This window comes from Ranitomeya variabilis, chromosome 5 (assembly GCF_051348905.1).
Source record: "Ranitomeya variabilis isolate aRanVar5 chromosome 5, aRanVar5.hap1, whole genome shotgun sequence".
NCBI lineage: Eukaryota > Metazoa > Chordata > Amphibia > Anura > Dendrobatidae > Ranitomeya > Ranitomeya variabilis.
In genome coordinates, this window is record NC_135236.1 from 172,572,488 (window position 1) to 172,589,566 (window position 17,079).

Consider the following 17,079-nt stretch of genomic DNA (forward strand, 5'->3'; position numbering starts at 1 on the left):
CCTGGTGACAGGTTCCCTTTAAGGGAATGGGTGGACTGCAATACCAAGATAGGTTATCAAACTTGGGGTTATTCCGTAAAATCGATCACTTAGGGCTGATCTTATTATGATGTACAAATATATGAGGAACAGTACAGAGATCTTTCTAATGATCTTTTTACATATAGGCCTGGAACGGGAACACGGGGCATTTTCTATGTATGGAGGAAAGAAGGGTTAATCATAATCAGTACTGTAAGAGCAGTGAGACTATGGAACGCTCTGCCAAATGATGTTGCAATGGTTGATTCACTACTAAAATTCAAGAAGGGTCTGGATATCCTTCCTTGACAAATATAATATTACAGGTTATAGGCACTAGGTTCTGTGATAGGACCTTGATCCAAAAAACTAGTCTGATTGCCTTATGTGGAGCCGGGAAGAACTTTTTCCCTAACATGAGACAATTAGTTTCTGCCCCATGAGGGTTTTGCCTTCCTCTGGATCCATATGTTAGACTATAGGTTGAAATCAATGGATTCTAATACCATATACTCATGTGGGTTCACAGAAACTAATGAGCAGTTTTGCAAACATACTGTCGACAAATGAGAAATGACATGCCCCATAATTTTGTTGCATTTTCAGGGCTGATTTTTTTTTCTGCTTTAATCATAACCATTGCTGTTTATTCCCAGGAATCATTATTCATTAGAGGATTTTACTAATCAGTCTAGTGCTATGGTTGTATAGGTCCCAATACAACAATAATAATGACACCTGCCTTGTAGTAACTCAATGCGCCATATCTAGAAAAACAAGTTTTGTAGCCAAGATTAGTCTGGAAATTAGATGTCCTGCTATGTATGCAAACACACTGCTAGTTTATTAGTAACATTTTCTTGGTAGCTTCCCTTCAATTAAGGACGTGATATGTAGTATATAATATCTTAGATAGTATAAAAGGTAACCAACCTGATGTGCCAGCTCATGAGCTATTACTGTGACCACCCTCTCCTTGTTACCAATGGAGGATTCCAAGGGGTCATAAAGGAGCGCAGTCTCTCTGTAGGTCACAAGTCCCCAGTTCTCCATGGCTCCTGCACCGAAGTCTGGGAGAGCTACCTGGTCTATGGGAGAGACTTCACTATTAAAGCACTAATTTATCTGTGCAGCTGCCAACATTCACATCTTAACATACAAAATACACAACCAATCCCAACAATTTCCCCATCAGCATATTTTCATTCTCATTAAATTTATTTTTCCATCATATAATAAATAAAACTAAGTAATATATAGTATAAATGTAATATTCTTTGTTTCTCAGATCAACCTTGTCCCTCTCCATGCAACAGCAATGTACAGCACATGTGAATGGGGTTTATACAAACTCATCCATTGGTTGTGGGAAATATCTGTGCCAAATTCTTTTTGCAGATTTCATGTGTATTTCACCCTTTGCAATACATTGGGAGAAAACCAGAATAAAATCTGTAAAAACTGCTGTCTGTAAGGCTGCACAGGTTATAGCTCTCTGTCCTACAGAGTTCTGGTAGCTCGTGACAGCCACTTCTCGCAGCACAACATACAGTCACAGGGATGGAGCCTGCGAGGACCAGGTAGGGCAAGCACCTTTTCATAATTTTAGTTTTTTATTGGAGGATCACTTTTAATTTACATTTTTAACATCAGTGCCCACATTATCTAAATTAGTATTAGAAACCACCACTAAACACAGATGCACTATATACACATACCTGATTTTGGCAAAGGGTATTTCACACCGTAATATTCTTCAAAAGATTCCAGAATTGGCTGGGTGACATTCAGAGCATATTCTCCTTGATTCTCATCCTTAATTGCTTTTTTACGACCCCAAATTTTAACCTGCAAATATAGTAAATATTGAAATATACCGTGTATTTCTTTAGAGGTAACAAAATAAACTTCCCACTACGAAACATTTGTCATCCAACATTTATCAAAATAAATTAGTCATTACAATTAGTAACATAGTATCAGCCGATAGGTATTAATAGTATAGATGCACTTTAGGGTGAACCCCATGCTCCTCTTTTAAAAAGAATTTATCATCAAAAACTAAAACGTATAAGAATTTGAAATTTTTAAGTATTAATTTTTTTTTATCTATCCCCCACCCCCTGAAGATGGCTAGACCATCATTGTAAATACATCATGTACTTTGTATCTCCCCCACCTCATTGTAGATTGTAAGCTCTCACGAGCAGGGTCGTTTTATTGTGCTTTAATTATTGTATTGTTAATGTTGCTACTTATGACGAGCGTTTGAAACTGTTAAACTGTAAAGCGCTGCGGAAGATGTTGGCGCTATATAAATAAAGATTGTTATTATTTATATTTATTTTTTCTAGTGTTATAAAATCTGAAAATGATTTTAAAAGTTTTGATATTTTCAACTTTTAAACACTAGGGGGAGCAGCTGCTGAAATTTGACATGAACACCAATTGTATTGCCAGCTCCCATTATGACTGCAGTAAAAGTGGGTGGAATCTGCTCACGTGTGTGTGCGTGTGTGTATGTGTGATGTCACTTCTCACCTCCCCTTCTGGGGGTGTGAAGTTTAGGATCACAGTGTGGAGACATTTTGTTGGCGACTGCAAAATTACACTGACATGTGGACAGCATCACCAAGGACAGTCGGCAGGGCCAATTGTAGCTTTCCTGGTACCTGAAGTGAATATTGAAATGCTGATGTTCTCCACACAATCAACATATATACATGTAGTGAATAAACACAATTCCTCTTTATTTTTGGGATTTTGAGTAAACCTTTGTTTTCGGCGTTGATTGTATGTAAAAATGACCTGTCATTATGATTCTTCACATCAGTATGATTACAGCAATACCAAACTTTCATATTTCTTTTTATCTTAATATTGAGAAAAAAAACACCAAAAGTTAACATCAAAAAGTGATTTGTGGCACCATTTTCCAAGACCTGTAGTGATTTTATTTTTCTGACAATAGTGGTATATTAGAGCTTGTTTTTTCAAGGTGAGTTAATGTTTTTATTCATACCATTTTGGGATACATGCAATGTTTTGTTCAGTTTTTATTGCATATCTTTAGGGAGATGGGGTGACCGAAAAACCCAAATTTTGGTAGTTCAATTATTATAATTTATGGCACTTATCGCAGGAGTTAATTAATTTTATATTCAGACTGACTGGATTTTACGAAAACGGTGTTACCAACTATGAGAAAGAAGGTCATTGATTAACATTTTATGTATGTCAGAAGCAGCAGTTACACCATACCTCCTAACTTTTGAAGAAGGGAAAGCGGGACAAAGTTTGCAGTGTGCGCAGTGACAAATTTTAGCCCATGCCTCTGACCACACCCATTTCGTAACTAGTCACACCCATACCCACACCCCAACCACACCCATTTAGCACTGCTGAACACACTGTTTCATAAACAATAATTATAAACAAAAAATATGGCTACACAGTTCTCCATACTGTATAATGGCCACACATAGTGCTCCATACTGTATAATGGCCACACATGATGCTCAGTAGTGTATAATGGGCAAACAGTGCTCCATACTGTATAATGGCCCCACATGATGCTGCATACAGTACAATGGCCCCACATGATGCTGCGTACAGTATAATGGCCCCACATGATGCTCCATACAGTATAATGGGCCCACATGATGCTGCATACTGTATAATGGCCTCACATGATGCTTTGTACAGTATAATGGCCCCACATGATGCTGCGTACTGTATAATGGCCCCACATGATGCAGATACAGTATAATGGCCTCACATGATGCTCCATACAGTATATTGGCTCCACATGATGCTGGGTACAGTATAATGGCCCCACATGGTGCTGGGTACAGTATAATGGCCCCTATGATGCTGGGTACAGTATAACGGCCCCACATGATGCTTGGTACAGTGTAATGGCCCGATATGATGCTGGGAACAGTATAATGACCCCACATGACGCTCCATACTGTATAATGGCCCCACATAACGCTGGGTACAGTATAATGGTCCCACATGATACTGTGTACAGTATAATGGCCACACATAGTTACCCCACCCCATCATTGCCCTCACACTCCCATCATTGCCTTCTCCCCAACCCCTATCATTGCCTTCTCCATCACTGCACACACACACACACACTTACACACACCAACACCTCTCACCGTGCTCCCTTGCAGCAGCCAGCAGCTTCCTCTCCTGCGGCACTGAATGATGTCATCCAGCCGCGCCGTTGACTGCTCACATCACTGCAGCTCCGCTACGCCACTGATAAAGACCTCTCCATGTCTCCTGTGCCAGTCAGTGTCAGATCGAGGAGCAATATCTGTTCCGATACGACACAGCTAGAGATCGCGCTAGCAGTTTAAAGCGGCGGTACATTTGGTCTGAGGCCATGCGGGAAAAGGAGGATCCCGGCCGGGACAGCGGGACAGAGTCTCAAAATCGGGACTGTCCTGCTGGATCCGGGATGGTTGGGGGTTATGCACACATCACTCCACTCCGTACACACATGGCTCCACTCCGTACACCTCATACACACACGGCTCTGCTCCGTACACCTCGTACACACATACACACACAACTCCGCTCCGTACACCTTGCACACATGGCTCTGCTCCGAACACCTCGTACACACACAGCTCCGCTCTGTACACCTCCTACACACACACGACTCCGCTCCATACACCTTGCACACATGGCTCTGCTCCATACACCTCGTACACACATTGCTCCGCTCTGTACACCTCATACACATGCTGCTCCGCTCTATACACCTCATACACACACGGCTGCGGTCCATACACACATGCGGCTTCGCTCCGTACAGCTCGTACACATGCAGCTCCGCTCTGTACACCTCTGTTGTGAACTCTGTTTTCAGGCTCCCTCTTGTGGTCACAGGTGGTATTGTGTGACTTTTGTTTTGGGCTCCCCCTGGTGGCTTTGTTTGTTATCCTGCGGGTCTGTGGCTGGATCAGCTGCCTCGTTATTCACTTGGGAGTTTCCTATTTAGCTCTGTTTCACTTCCACTTGTTGCCGGCTGTCAATGTATTCAGTGCTATTCTGATTACTCCTGATTATCTTCGGTTTCAGTCTCTTCAGGAGAAGCTAAGTTCTGTTTAATTATTTTTGCTCATCAGTCTGCAATATGATTTCTGTGTATGATGAGTTTAGTCCAGCTTGCTAATATGTGATTTCTTGCCGCTGGTTAGCTCTGGGGTACAGAGTTGCTTCCCCCGCACCGTTAGTTGGTGCGGGGGCTCGAGCAATCTCTGCGTGGATATCTTGAATAGGGTTTTTAATTGACCGCACAGTTCCCTTTCTATTTTCTGCTATCTAGGGTTAGCGGGCCTCATTTGCTAAATCTAATTTCATCTCTGCGTTTGTGCTTTCCCCTTAACTCACCGTTAATATTTGTGGGGGGCTATTCTATATCTTTGGGGTCATTTCACTGAGGCAAGTGAGGACTTTTGTTCCCTCTAGGAATAGTCAGTTTCTCAGGCCGTGAAGAGACGTCTAGGATTTTTCAGGTAACGTTCCACGGCTACCTATAGTTGTGTGCGGATAGGATCAGGTTGCGGTCAATTCAGTTACCACTTCCCCAGAGTTTGTAGTCTGTTCAGTTACTTAGCTAGTCCTACTTGCGATCCTTGCCACTAGGATCATAACACACCTCATACACATGTGCCTCCGCTCCAAACAACTCGTACACACGCGACTCCGCTCCATACACACGCGGCTGAGCTCCGTACACCTCATACACACGCGGCTCTGCTCCGTACACCTCGTACACACGCGGCTGCAATCCGCACACCTCGCACACATGTGGCTGTGCTCCGCACACCTCGTACACATACGGCTCCGCACCGCACACCTCGTACACACGCAGATCCGTTCGGTACACCTCATACACACGCGGCTCCACTCCATACACCTTGCACACACGACTACACTCCATACACCTTGCACGCACGACTCCACTCCATACACCTTGGACACACACAGCTCTGCTCTGTACACCTCATAACACACTACTCCGCTCCATACACCTCGTACACACACGGCTCAGCTCCGTACACCTCGTACACACATTACTCCGCTCCTGTTGTGAACTAGACTTTTTGGCTCCCTCTTGTGGTCACTAGTGATATGACTCTGGGATTGTCTTTCTTCACTTTGGCACTCACCTGGGTCGTTAGTCTAGGGGTGTTGCTATATTAACTTCCTGGATCCTTAGTCCAGTGCCTGGCATCGTTGTAATCAGATCCTTCTGTTTGCTCCTGTCCGCTGGTCCTGGTTCTTGCAAAATTAAGCTAAGTCCTGCTTCTTTGTTTTTGGGTTATTTGCTTTGTTCCTATTTTTGTCCAGCTTGTACTAAATGTGATTTCTGACCTTGCTGGAAGCTCTAGGGGTGCTGGTGTTCTCCCCCCGGCCGTTAGATGGTTCGGGGGTTCTTGAATATCCAGCGTGGATATTTTAATAGGGTTTTTGCTGACCATATAAGTCATCTTACTATATTCTGCTATTAGCTAGTGGGCCTCTCTTTGCTAAATACCTACCTCATTCTTATGTTTGTCTTTTCCTCTTACCTCACCGTTATTATTTGTTGGGGGCTTGTATCCAACTTTTGGGGTCTTTTCTCTGGAGGCAAAAAAGGTCTTTCATTTCCCTTCTAGGGTTAGTTAGTTCTCCGGCTGGCGCGAGACATCTAGAACCAACGTAGGCACGTTCCCCGGCTACTGCTATTTGTGGTGCTAGGATTAGATATATGGTCAGCCCAGTTACCACTGCCCTATGAGCTGGTTTTTGTAGTTGCAGACTTGGTTATTATTTCTGAGACCCTCTGCCATTGGGGTCATAACAGTATGCCAGGCCAACATTGAATGTTTTATGCATTGCAGAAGTGGGATAATAAGAAAGGAAATTCTGAGGTTTTTTTTTTTATTTTTTTCCTTCCTCTCTTCCTCCCCTTTACCTCTGAGTGGCTTGAGCTCGCTGCAGACATGAATGTCCAGACCTTGATTACAAGTATGGACCCAGTCAAGGTCCGAGCTATTCATGATTGGACTCAACCCACGTCAGTTAAGAGTCTTCAGAAGTTCTTGGGTTTTGCTAACTTCTACCGTCGTTTTATTGCTAATTTTTCTAGCATTGTTAAACCTTTGACGGATATGACCAAGAAAGGTTCTGATGTTGCTAACTGGGCTCCTGCAGCCGTGGAGGCTTTCCAGGAGTTGAAGCGCCGGTTTACTTCGGCGCCTGTTTTGTGCCAGCCTGATGTCTCACTTCCCTTTCAGGTTGAAGTGGATGCTTCTGAGATTGGGGCAGGGGCCGTTTTGTCGCAGAGAGGCCCTGGTTGCTCTGTGATGAGACCTTGTGCCTTTTTCTCTAGGAAGTTTTCGCCTGCTGAGCGGAATTATGATGTTGGCAATCGGGAGTTGTTGGCCATGAAGTGGGCATTTGAGGAGTGGCGTCATTGGCTCGAGGGTGCTAAGCATCGTGTGGTGGTCTTGACTGATCACAAAAATTTGATGTATCTCGAGTCTGCTAAACGACTGAATCCTAGACAGGCCCGCTGGTCATTGTTTTTCTCCCGTTTTGACTTTGTGGTCTCGTATTTACCAGGTTCAAAGAATGTGAAGCCTGATGCTCTTTCAAGGAGCTTTGTGCCTGACTCTCCGGGAGTCGCAGAACCAGTTGGTATTCTTAAAGAGGGAGTTATCTTGTCAGCCATTTCTCCGGATTTGCGACGTGTGTTGCAGAGATTTCAGGCTGGTAGACCTGACTCTTGTCCACCTGACAGACTGTTTGTTCCTGATAAGTGGACCAGCAGAGTCATTTCCGAGGTTCATTCCTCGGTGTTGGCAGGGCATCCGGGAATTTTTGGCACCAGAGATCTGGTGGCTAGGTCCTTTTGGTGGCCTTCCTTGTCACGGGATGTGCGGTCGTTTGTGCAGTCCTGTGGGACTTGTGCTCGAGCTAAGCCTTGCTGTTCTCGTGCCAGCGGGTTGCTCTTGCCCTTGCCTGTCCCGAAGAGGCCTTGGACACACATTTCCATGGATTTCATTTCAGATCTTCCGGTGTCTCAGGGCATGTCTGTCATCTGGGTGGTATGTGATCGCTTTTCTAAGATGGTCCATTTGGTACCTTTGCCTAAGCTGCCTTCCTCTTCCGATCTGGTTCCTGTGTTCTTTCAGAATGTGGTTCGTTTACACGGCATTCCTGAGAATATTGTGTCTGACAGAGGATCCCAGTTTGTTTCCAGGTTCTGGCGATCCTTTTGTGCTCGGATGGGCATTGATTTGTCGTTTTCATCTGCCTTTCATCCTCAGACTAATGGACAAACGGAGCGAACTAATCAGACTCTGGAGGCTTATTTGAGGTGTTTTGTTTCTGCGGATCAGGATGATTGGGTGACCTTCTTGCCGTTGGCTGAATTTGCCCTTAATAATCGGGCTAGTTCCGCTACATTGGTTTCGCCATTTTTCTGCAACTCTGGTTTCCATCCTCGTTTTTCCTCGGGACATGTGGAGCCTTCTGACTGTCCTGGGGTAGATTCTGTGGTGGATAGGTTGCAGCAGATCTGGAATCATGTGGTGGACAACTTAAAGTTGTCACAGGAGAAGGCTCAGCGTTTTGCCAACCGCCGCCGCGGTGTGGGTCCCCGACTTCGTGTTGGGGATTTGGTATGGCTGTCTTCTCGATTTGTTCCTATGAAGGTCTCCTCTCTTAAATTTAAGCCTCGCTTCATCGGTCCTTACAAGATATTGGAAATCCTTAATCCTGTGTCCTTTCACTTGGATCTTCCGGTGTCGTTTGCCATTCACAACGTGTTCCATAGGTCTTTGTTGCGGCTGTACGTTGTGCCTGTGGTTCCTTCTGTTGAGCCTCCTGCTCTGGTGTTGGTTGAGGGCGAGTTGGAGTACGTGGTGGAGAAGATCTTGGATTCTCGTCTCTCCAGGCGGAGGCTTCAGTATCTGGTCAAGTGGAAGGGCTATGGTCAGGAGGATAATTCCTGGGTGGTTGCCTCTGATGTGCATGCGGCCGATTTAGTTTGTGCCTTTCACGCTGCTCATCCTGATCGCCCTGGTGGTCTTGGTGAGGGTTCAGTGACCCCTCCTTAAAGGGGGGGTACTGTTGTGAATTAGACTTTTTGGCTCCCTCTTGTGGTCACTAGTGATATGACTCTGGGATTGTCTTTCTTCACTTTGGCACTCACCTGGGTCGTTAGTCTAGGGGTGTTGCTATATTAACTTCCTGGATCCTTAGTCCAGTGCCTGGCATCGTTGTAATCAGATCCTCCTTGCTCCTGTCCGCTGGTCCTGGTTCTTGCAAAATTAAGCTAAGTCCTGCTTCTTTGTTTTTGGGTTATTTGCTTTGTCCCTATTTTTGTCCAGCGTGTACTAAATGTGATTCCTGACCTTGCTGGAAGCTCTAGGGGTGCTGGTGTTCTCCCCCCGGCCGTTAGACGGTTCGGGGGTTCTTGAATATCCAGCGTGGATATTTTAATAGGGTTTTTGCTGACCATATAAGTCATCTTACTATATTCTGCTATTAGCTAGTGGGCCTCTCTTTGCTAAATACCTAGCTCATTCTTATGTTTGTCTTTTCCTCTTACCTCACCGTTATTATTTGTTGGGGGCTTGTATCCAACTTTTGGGGTCTTTTCTCTGGAGGCAAGAAAGGTCTTTCTTTTCCCTTCTAGGGTTAGTTAGTTCTCCGGCTGGCGCGAGACGTCTAGAACCAACGTAGGCACGTTCCCCGGCTACTGCTATTTGTGGTGCTAGGATTAGATATATGGTCAGCCCAGTTACCACTGCCCTATGAGCTGGTTTTTGTAGTTGCAGACTTGGTTATTATTTCTGAGACCCTCTGCCATTGGGGTCATAACAGCTCCATACACACGCGGCTCCACTACGTACACCCCGTAAAGACGCGGCTCTGCTACGTAAACCTCATACACATGCGGCTGCACTCCACACACCTCGTACACATGCGGCTGTGCTCCGTACACCTTGTACACACGTGGCTGCACTTCGCACACCTCATACACACATGGCTCCACTCTGTACACCTCGTACACACGCGGCTTCGCTCCATACACCTTGTACACACGCGGCTCTGCTCCATAAATCTCATACACACGCGGCTTTGCTCCATACACCTCGTACACACTCGGCTGCACTCCGTACACCCCGTACACACGCGGCTCTGCTCCGCACACCTCGTACACATGCGGCTTCATTCCGTACACCTCGTACTCATGCGACTGTGCTCCGCACACCTCGTACACAGGCGGCTCCATTCCGTACACTGCATACACACGTCGCTCCGTCTGTACACCTTGCACACACGGCTCCACTCTGTACACCTCATACACACAAGGCTCCGCTCCGTACACCTCGTACACACACGGCTCCGCTCTGTACACCTCGTACACACACGGCTCCGCACTGCACACCTTGTACACACGCAGATCCATTCCGTACACCTCGTAAACACGCAGCTCCACTCCATACACCTTGCACACACGACTCCACTCCATACACCTTGGACACACACAGCTCTGCTCCGTACACCTCGTACACACACTGCTCCGCTCCGTACACCTCGTACACACGCGGCTCAGCTCCATACACCTCGTACACACGTCCGCTCCATTCACCTCGTACACACATGGCTCTGCTACATCCACACTGTAAACCCCTCCTGATCCCACACATAAACTTACCCTCATCCAGCACCATGACAGCATAGCAGAGTCCTGCATACACCGAGGCCCCGATCATGTGACCCCTGACTCCTCCCCTCCTGTGACCTCATCATAGGTCCTGTGCTCACAGAGCAGCCATATATGTGGTATGAGGCTCTGCAGGTGGAGGGATGAGGCTGAGGCTCACATTGCAGTACAGGGAAAGTAAGGTCCCGACCCTGACCCTGGGGCAGACTCTCAAAATCAGGACTGCCCCGCTGGATCCGGGATGGTTGGGAGGTGTTAGGGTATGTGTCCACGTTCAGGATTGCATCAGGATTTGGTCAGGATTTTCCATCAGTATTTGTAAGCCAAAACCAGGAGTGGAACAATTAGAGGAAAAGTATAATAGAAACATATGCACCACTTAAGCATTTATCACCCACTCCTGGTTTTGGCTTACAAATACTGATGGAAAATCCTGACCAAATCCTGATGCAATCCTGAACGTGGACACATACCCTTACACTGACAAAGCAGAGCTCAGTCAGCATTCAGAGCAGAGCAGCTGTGATGATTTGATTGTTGCACTTTTGAAAAGTCAGTAAAAAAGTTAAATATATACACATATATATGTATGCATATATATATGTATGTTTCACCTTTTTTACAGACTCTGCAAAGTGCAGTCAAATCATCACAGCTGCTATGCTCTAAATGCTGAATGAGCTCAACTACACATAGCTATATATTGCAGTTGTTATGTCTTGACTTCTGCTCTTTGCAGTCAGTAAAAAATAAAATATAAAATATATGCGTATATAGGTATACATACATGATATGCATATTTTTTACATTTATTTTTTACTGATGCTGCAAAGTGCAGAAGTTAAATCTTCACAGTTGCTTTGTTGTGAACAGTGACTGAGATCTGCTGTCCCTACAACGCACAACAGATGAGATGACATTGTCACCAGCTACTCTGCCCTCTACATTGAAGTTGAACATGCAGAGCGCAGTAGTGAATGATAGTTATCTCATGTGCTTCTCTTTGCAGAGGCAGCAGGTCCACTAACATAGCAGAGTTAGGGCCCCGTCTCACATAGCGATTTACCAACGATCACGACCAGCGATACGACCTGGCCGTGATCGTTGGTAAGTCGTTGTGTGGTCGCTGGGGAGCTGTCACACAGACAGCTCTCTCCAGCGACCAACGATCAGGGGAACGACTTCGGCATCGTTGAAACTGTCTTCAACGATGCCGAAGTCCCCCTGCAGCACCCGGGTAACCAGGGTAAACATCGGGTTACTAAGCGCAGGGCCGCGCTTAGTAACCCGATGTTTACCCTGGTTACCAAAAAAAACAAACAGTACATACTCACCATCTGATGTCCGTCAGGTCCCTTGCCGTCTGCTTCCTGCTCTGACTGAGTGCCGCCGTACAGTGAGAGCAGAGCTCAGCGGTGACGTCACTGCTGTGCTGTGCTCTCACTGTACAGCCGGCAGTCAGTCAGAGCAGGAAGCAGACGGCAAGGGACCTGACGGACATCAGATGGTGAGTATGTACTGTTTGTTTTTTTTGGTAACCAGGGTAAACATCGGGTTACTAAGCGCGGCCCTGCGCTTAGTTACCCGATGTTAATAAGAAAAAACACTGGCGCACTACTGATAGTATATAATCAATAATCGGGGTGCAACAAGAGTGGTAATGAAACTGGCATAAGAAAATAGAGAAAGAACCACTCCAAAAAAGTGCACACCACTGTATAACAATATATAAAAGGCAAAACTTTAATTGATACAAAATATAAAAACACTTAAAAAATGCATGTATGCAACAACATCCCCAGTGATCCTGCCACAAAATATACACAAAATATAATGTATATACAAAAACTGTACCACAGACTGTATATAATGATGATAAGGAAAGGACCTTGACAATAAATAATACCAAATAAATATTATGCCCGGTACAATATACACCAATGAGATAAAATGAACATGACAATATATATATACGCTCCCTAAAGTATATACCCCAAAGAAGTCCAAAATGGTAGTGGACTATCCATGATCACAAGTTAGCCACATACATAGGGTCAAAGAGGGATCCGTATTATATCAAAGGCCATAAGGCACAAGTAAAAAAGAATGAAGAGATAAATAACTGTGCCAAGGTAAACTCACGCCGCCTGAAATAGGCTAGAATAAGCGGAGCCAATATATAACGCAGCCGTGATGAAAGACGCTGCCACCGGGGAAAACAAGGTCAGGCAAGGATCAGCGTGGGGAGAAGCCCAACGCGTGTCGCCGTTACGAGGACGGCTTCATCAGGGGTAGTTACCCGATGTTTACCCTGGTTACCAGTGAAGACATCGCTGGATCGGTGTCACACACACCGATTCAGCGCTGTCAGCGGGACCTCAATGACCAAAAAAAGGTCCAGGCCATTCCGACACGACCAGCGATCTCACAGCAGGGGCCTGATCGCTGGTACGTGTCACACATAGCGAGATCGCTTCTGAGGTCGCTGTTGCGTCACAAAACTTGTGACTCAGCAGCGATCTCGCTAGCGATCTTGCTATGTGAGACGGGGCCTTTAGTGTTCAATGCAGAGCGGCTGTGATGATTTGATTATATAACAAACCCCTTAATGACCGCCAATATGTCTTTTAACTGACCTGAGATATAAGAGATTAGCCTCCCCATACAGGTGACAATCCAGCATCTGTCGGCTGTACACTATAGCTGACAACTTGCTGCATTAGCCACAATCAGTGTTTGCACCGTCCAACTCTGTTTAACCCCTTAGATGCTGAAGTCAATCGTGACTACATCATATAGATGGTTAAGAGAGTGTGGGGGCTCCCTATTTATCCCAATTGGTGCCCTCAGATCATGATTGTGTGGTCCTGGTGTTTGCGTTGGCAATTCACGGCCAAATAGCGGTCTTAGAGTCTGCTGACTGTTGTAACCTGTTCAAAGTTAGCGGCATTTAGGTGGTAAAAATACACATTTTCATTTCTGTCATTCCACTTTGCATTAATTCCTGAAAATCACCTGAACGGTTAATAAATTACCTGACAGCAGTTTTCAATATGTCAGGGGGTGCTGTTTTTAAAATGGTATAACTTTTGGGGGTTTCCCAATATATGGGACCCCTAAAGGCATTTTAATCATGGATAGGCCCCTAAAAAAATAAGTTTTGCAAATGTCCTTGAAAAATTTAAAATTTAATGCTACATTTTTAAACCTCCTAAAATGCTAACAAAATAAAAGAACATTTTATAAATGATGCTGATGTAAAGCAGACATGTGGGAAATGTTATTTATTGATGTTTTTGTGTGTTATGACTTTCTGGATTAAAAGGATAATCATTCAAAGTTTGAAAATTGCTAATTTTTTAACATTTTTCTCAAATTTCTGACATTTTTTATGAATAAACACAAAACATATCAACCTAAATTTACCATTATCATAAAGTATAATGTGTCACAAAAAAAACAATCTCAAAATCACTGGGATATGTTGAAGCGTTCCAGAGTTATTACCACATAAAGGAACACTGGTCAGATTTTAAAAAATTTGGATCCGTCACTAAGGGGTTAATACTGTTATAAATATACATAATCACATAAATAATAATCATGAATATAAAAAAAATTGTGATAGATCTCATTTAAATAGAAACTTCTTCCAAATGTTTCATGCTGAACCTGACACACCATGCAATAGTGGCTGTATAGTGAAAAAAATGTATATGGTATATGTGTTTTTAATTTTGCCTCTTTGTTGTGGAGATATTAGCAATTAAATATTTGCTCCCAATCAGTTAACTTTAGTGAAGGCCAAGTGGGTATTTTTAGATAGTTTTCACTAGGAACATGTACTTAGGCCCGTAGAAGCACAATTGCACGAAACGGCTGTCGTCCATTACATGCCACCTGAGACTCTCCTGCCTTGCATGTTTTAATCAGCTTCAATAAAGTGTATTTTATGGGATGGTGAGTGCCACCCTTTTCTTCTTTTTGCATGGACTAGATGTTCTGTTTTTTCTCTGGGGTTCGCACCCTAGAACCCAGGCATGAATGCCAACAGCATTCCTGACATAGTCAGGTGTACCAAAGAGGTACTGCAGCTGTGAGAATTACTTTTGCTCTATTTGAGTACCAATAAAAACGTCAACTCGTCTCACAAAACACAAGCCATCACATGACATTGTGGGCAAAACAAAAATATGGAAAAATTATAGCTCTCAAAATGTGGTGATGCAAACACTACTTTTTGCAATAAAAAGGGTCTTTTATTGTGTGACAGCAGCCAAACATAAAACCCGATATAAATCTGATATCGCTGTAATTGCACCAAACCGAAGAATGAAGTCGCTTAGTCACTTATAACGCACGATGATCGGCTTAAAAAATAAATAAAACTTCTTCACATGCTGTTTATTTTTTTTATTCTGCATCCCAAAGATCGCAGTAAGGCTCGGAGCACATTTATCCTGTGCTCTGCGTTGAGCGCTTACACCAGGGTTTCCGTGTAAATTTCTGAAATACGTGATTCAGATGGATCCTCTGGCAGAAGATTCCCTATAATGAGGCATATCACCGGAGGCATTGTGGATGCCATCTGACCTGTGATCTGATGGTGTCCGTCTTTTTAGGATTGCATAAAAGTGCTGTCGGCCACAGTTTTGTGCTCTTCTGAAAAGATGAACACTGCGAAACAGAGTAACTCTGCTGCCTCCTTATGGTGAATGGATCCTTCGAGTGTTTCATCTTAATCATGTCACTCAGAGAATTAGACGGACACCCCAAGGTATGTGCTCAGCGTAGTGCGCCAGATAAATGTGATCTCAAACGTTATGTAAAATGTTCCCAATAAAAGCTTCAACTCAATACACAAAATGCAAGTCCCCACTCAGGTCGGTCATCTGTTCATGGAAATATAGGGGGCTTCCATGTTACTGGTAGCACAAAGGCTCTAGAAAAGCAAAATGGCTCCATAACTCTCCAAAATAAATTCAACAAATTATGTGCTCCCAAATCCAAACGCTCCATCCCTTCTGAGCCCCACAGTGTGCCTAAGCCACATAGAGCCATGGAGTCAAAATCATCAATACATCTGTAGATAAATTCCAAAAGGGGTCTAATTTCCAAAATGGGGTCACTTGAGGGGGCATTCTGCTCTTCTAGCAATTAGGGGCTCTGTATATGGAGTCCGCAAACTCTTCTAGGAAAATCTGCGCTCCAGGAGGCAAATAGCACTCTGTTCCTCCTGAATCTCTCCGTATGGCAAAGTAGTACTGTACATATGGAGTATTACCACGTTTAGTAGAAATTGTACATTCCTTGAGGGGTCTATGTTCCAAAATGTGGTCACTTGTGGTTTTTTTTACTGTTTAGGCACATCATAGACTCCCCAAATGGGACATGACGTCCGCTAATGATTCAAGGAAATTTTACATTCAAAAAGTCAAATGACGCTCCTTCCCTTCTAAGCCCTGCACCCAAACAGTGGTATTCTACCTCATGTAGGGTATCGGCGTACTCAGGAGAAATCGCACAACAAATTGTATTGTGCAATTTCTCCTGTTACTCCTATGAAAATGCAATATTTTGTGCTGAAAACATATCTGTGGGGAAAATTTGATTTAATTTTTACGGCTCAACGTTATAAACTTCTGTGAAGCACCTGAGAGTTCACTATGCTCAACACACATCTAGATCAGTTCCCTGATGAGTCTAGTTTCCAAAATGGTATCACTTGTGGGGGAATTTTAGTGGTTAGGCACATCAGAGGCTCTCCAAATGCGACATGGCATTGGCCAATTGTTCCAGCAAATTTTGCATTCAGGAAGTCAAACGTGCTCCTTCCCTTGCGAGCTCTGCCATGCACCCAAACAGTGATTTTCTCCCTGATATTGGGTATAGGCATGCTCAGAAGAAATTACACAACAAATTTTGGGGTCCATTTTTTCCTGTTACCCTTGTCAAAATAAAAGAAGTCACCAGCTTTCAGTCATGCAGCGTGCCAGCACTGGTACAGTCACCGCTCACTATACTGTAAGCGCCATCTGTAAGCACACCCTGGCATTAACTCACAGCTGTTAGTCAATGATAGTGTTTGTTCCCACTTGCCATTAAATCGGATGAATGCAATCCGATTAAAAAGCTTACCAATTTAATCCTATGCTTCTGTTGTCAATGGTTTTTTTTTCCCCTGCTCCAATGGTATCACAATCGAAAGTGGAAAAAAAGGCAGCATGCTACGATTGCATCCTGAATTGGGATCGCACGCACTTATATAAGTCTATGGGTGCGTGTGAAACATCACATTGCACTTGGATATT

General features: G+C 44.2%; 1 protein-coding gene across 1 annotated transcript in view; it reads right to left on the bottom strand.

Annotated features, from left to right (window-relative positions):
• Positions 1–17,079, bottom strand: part of ANPEP (alanyl aminopeptidase, membrane) — a 261,707-nt gene that overhangs the window by 67,897 nt on the left and 176,731 nt on the right. Inside the window, exons 5-6 of the mRNA XM_077263513.1 lie at positions 1,740–1,869; positions 955–1,109 (exon numbers count right to left, since the gene is read on the bottom strand). Coding sequence (XP_077119628.1) covers positions 955–1,109; positions 1,740–1,869 — 285 coding nt within the window. The remainder of the gene's footprint in view (positions 1–954; positions 1,110–1,739; positions 1,870–17,079) is intronic.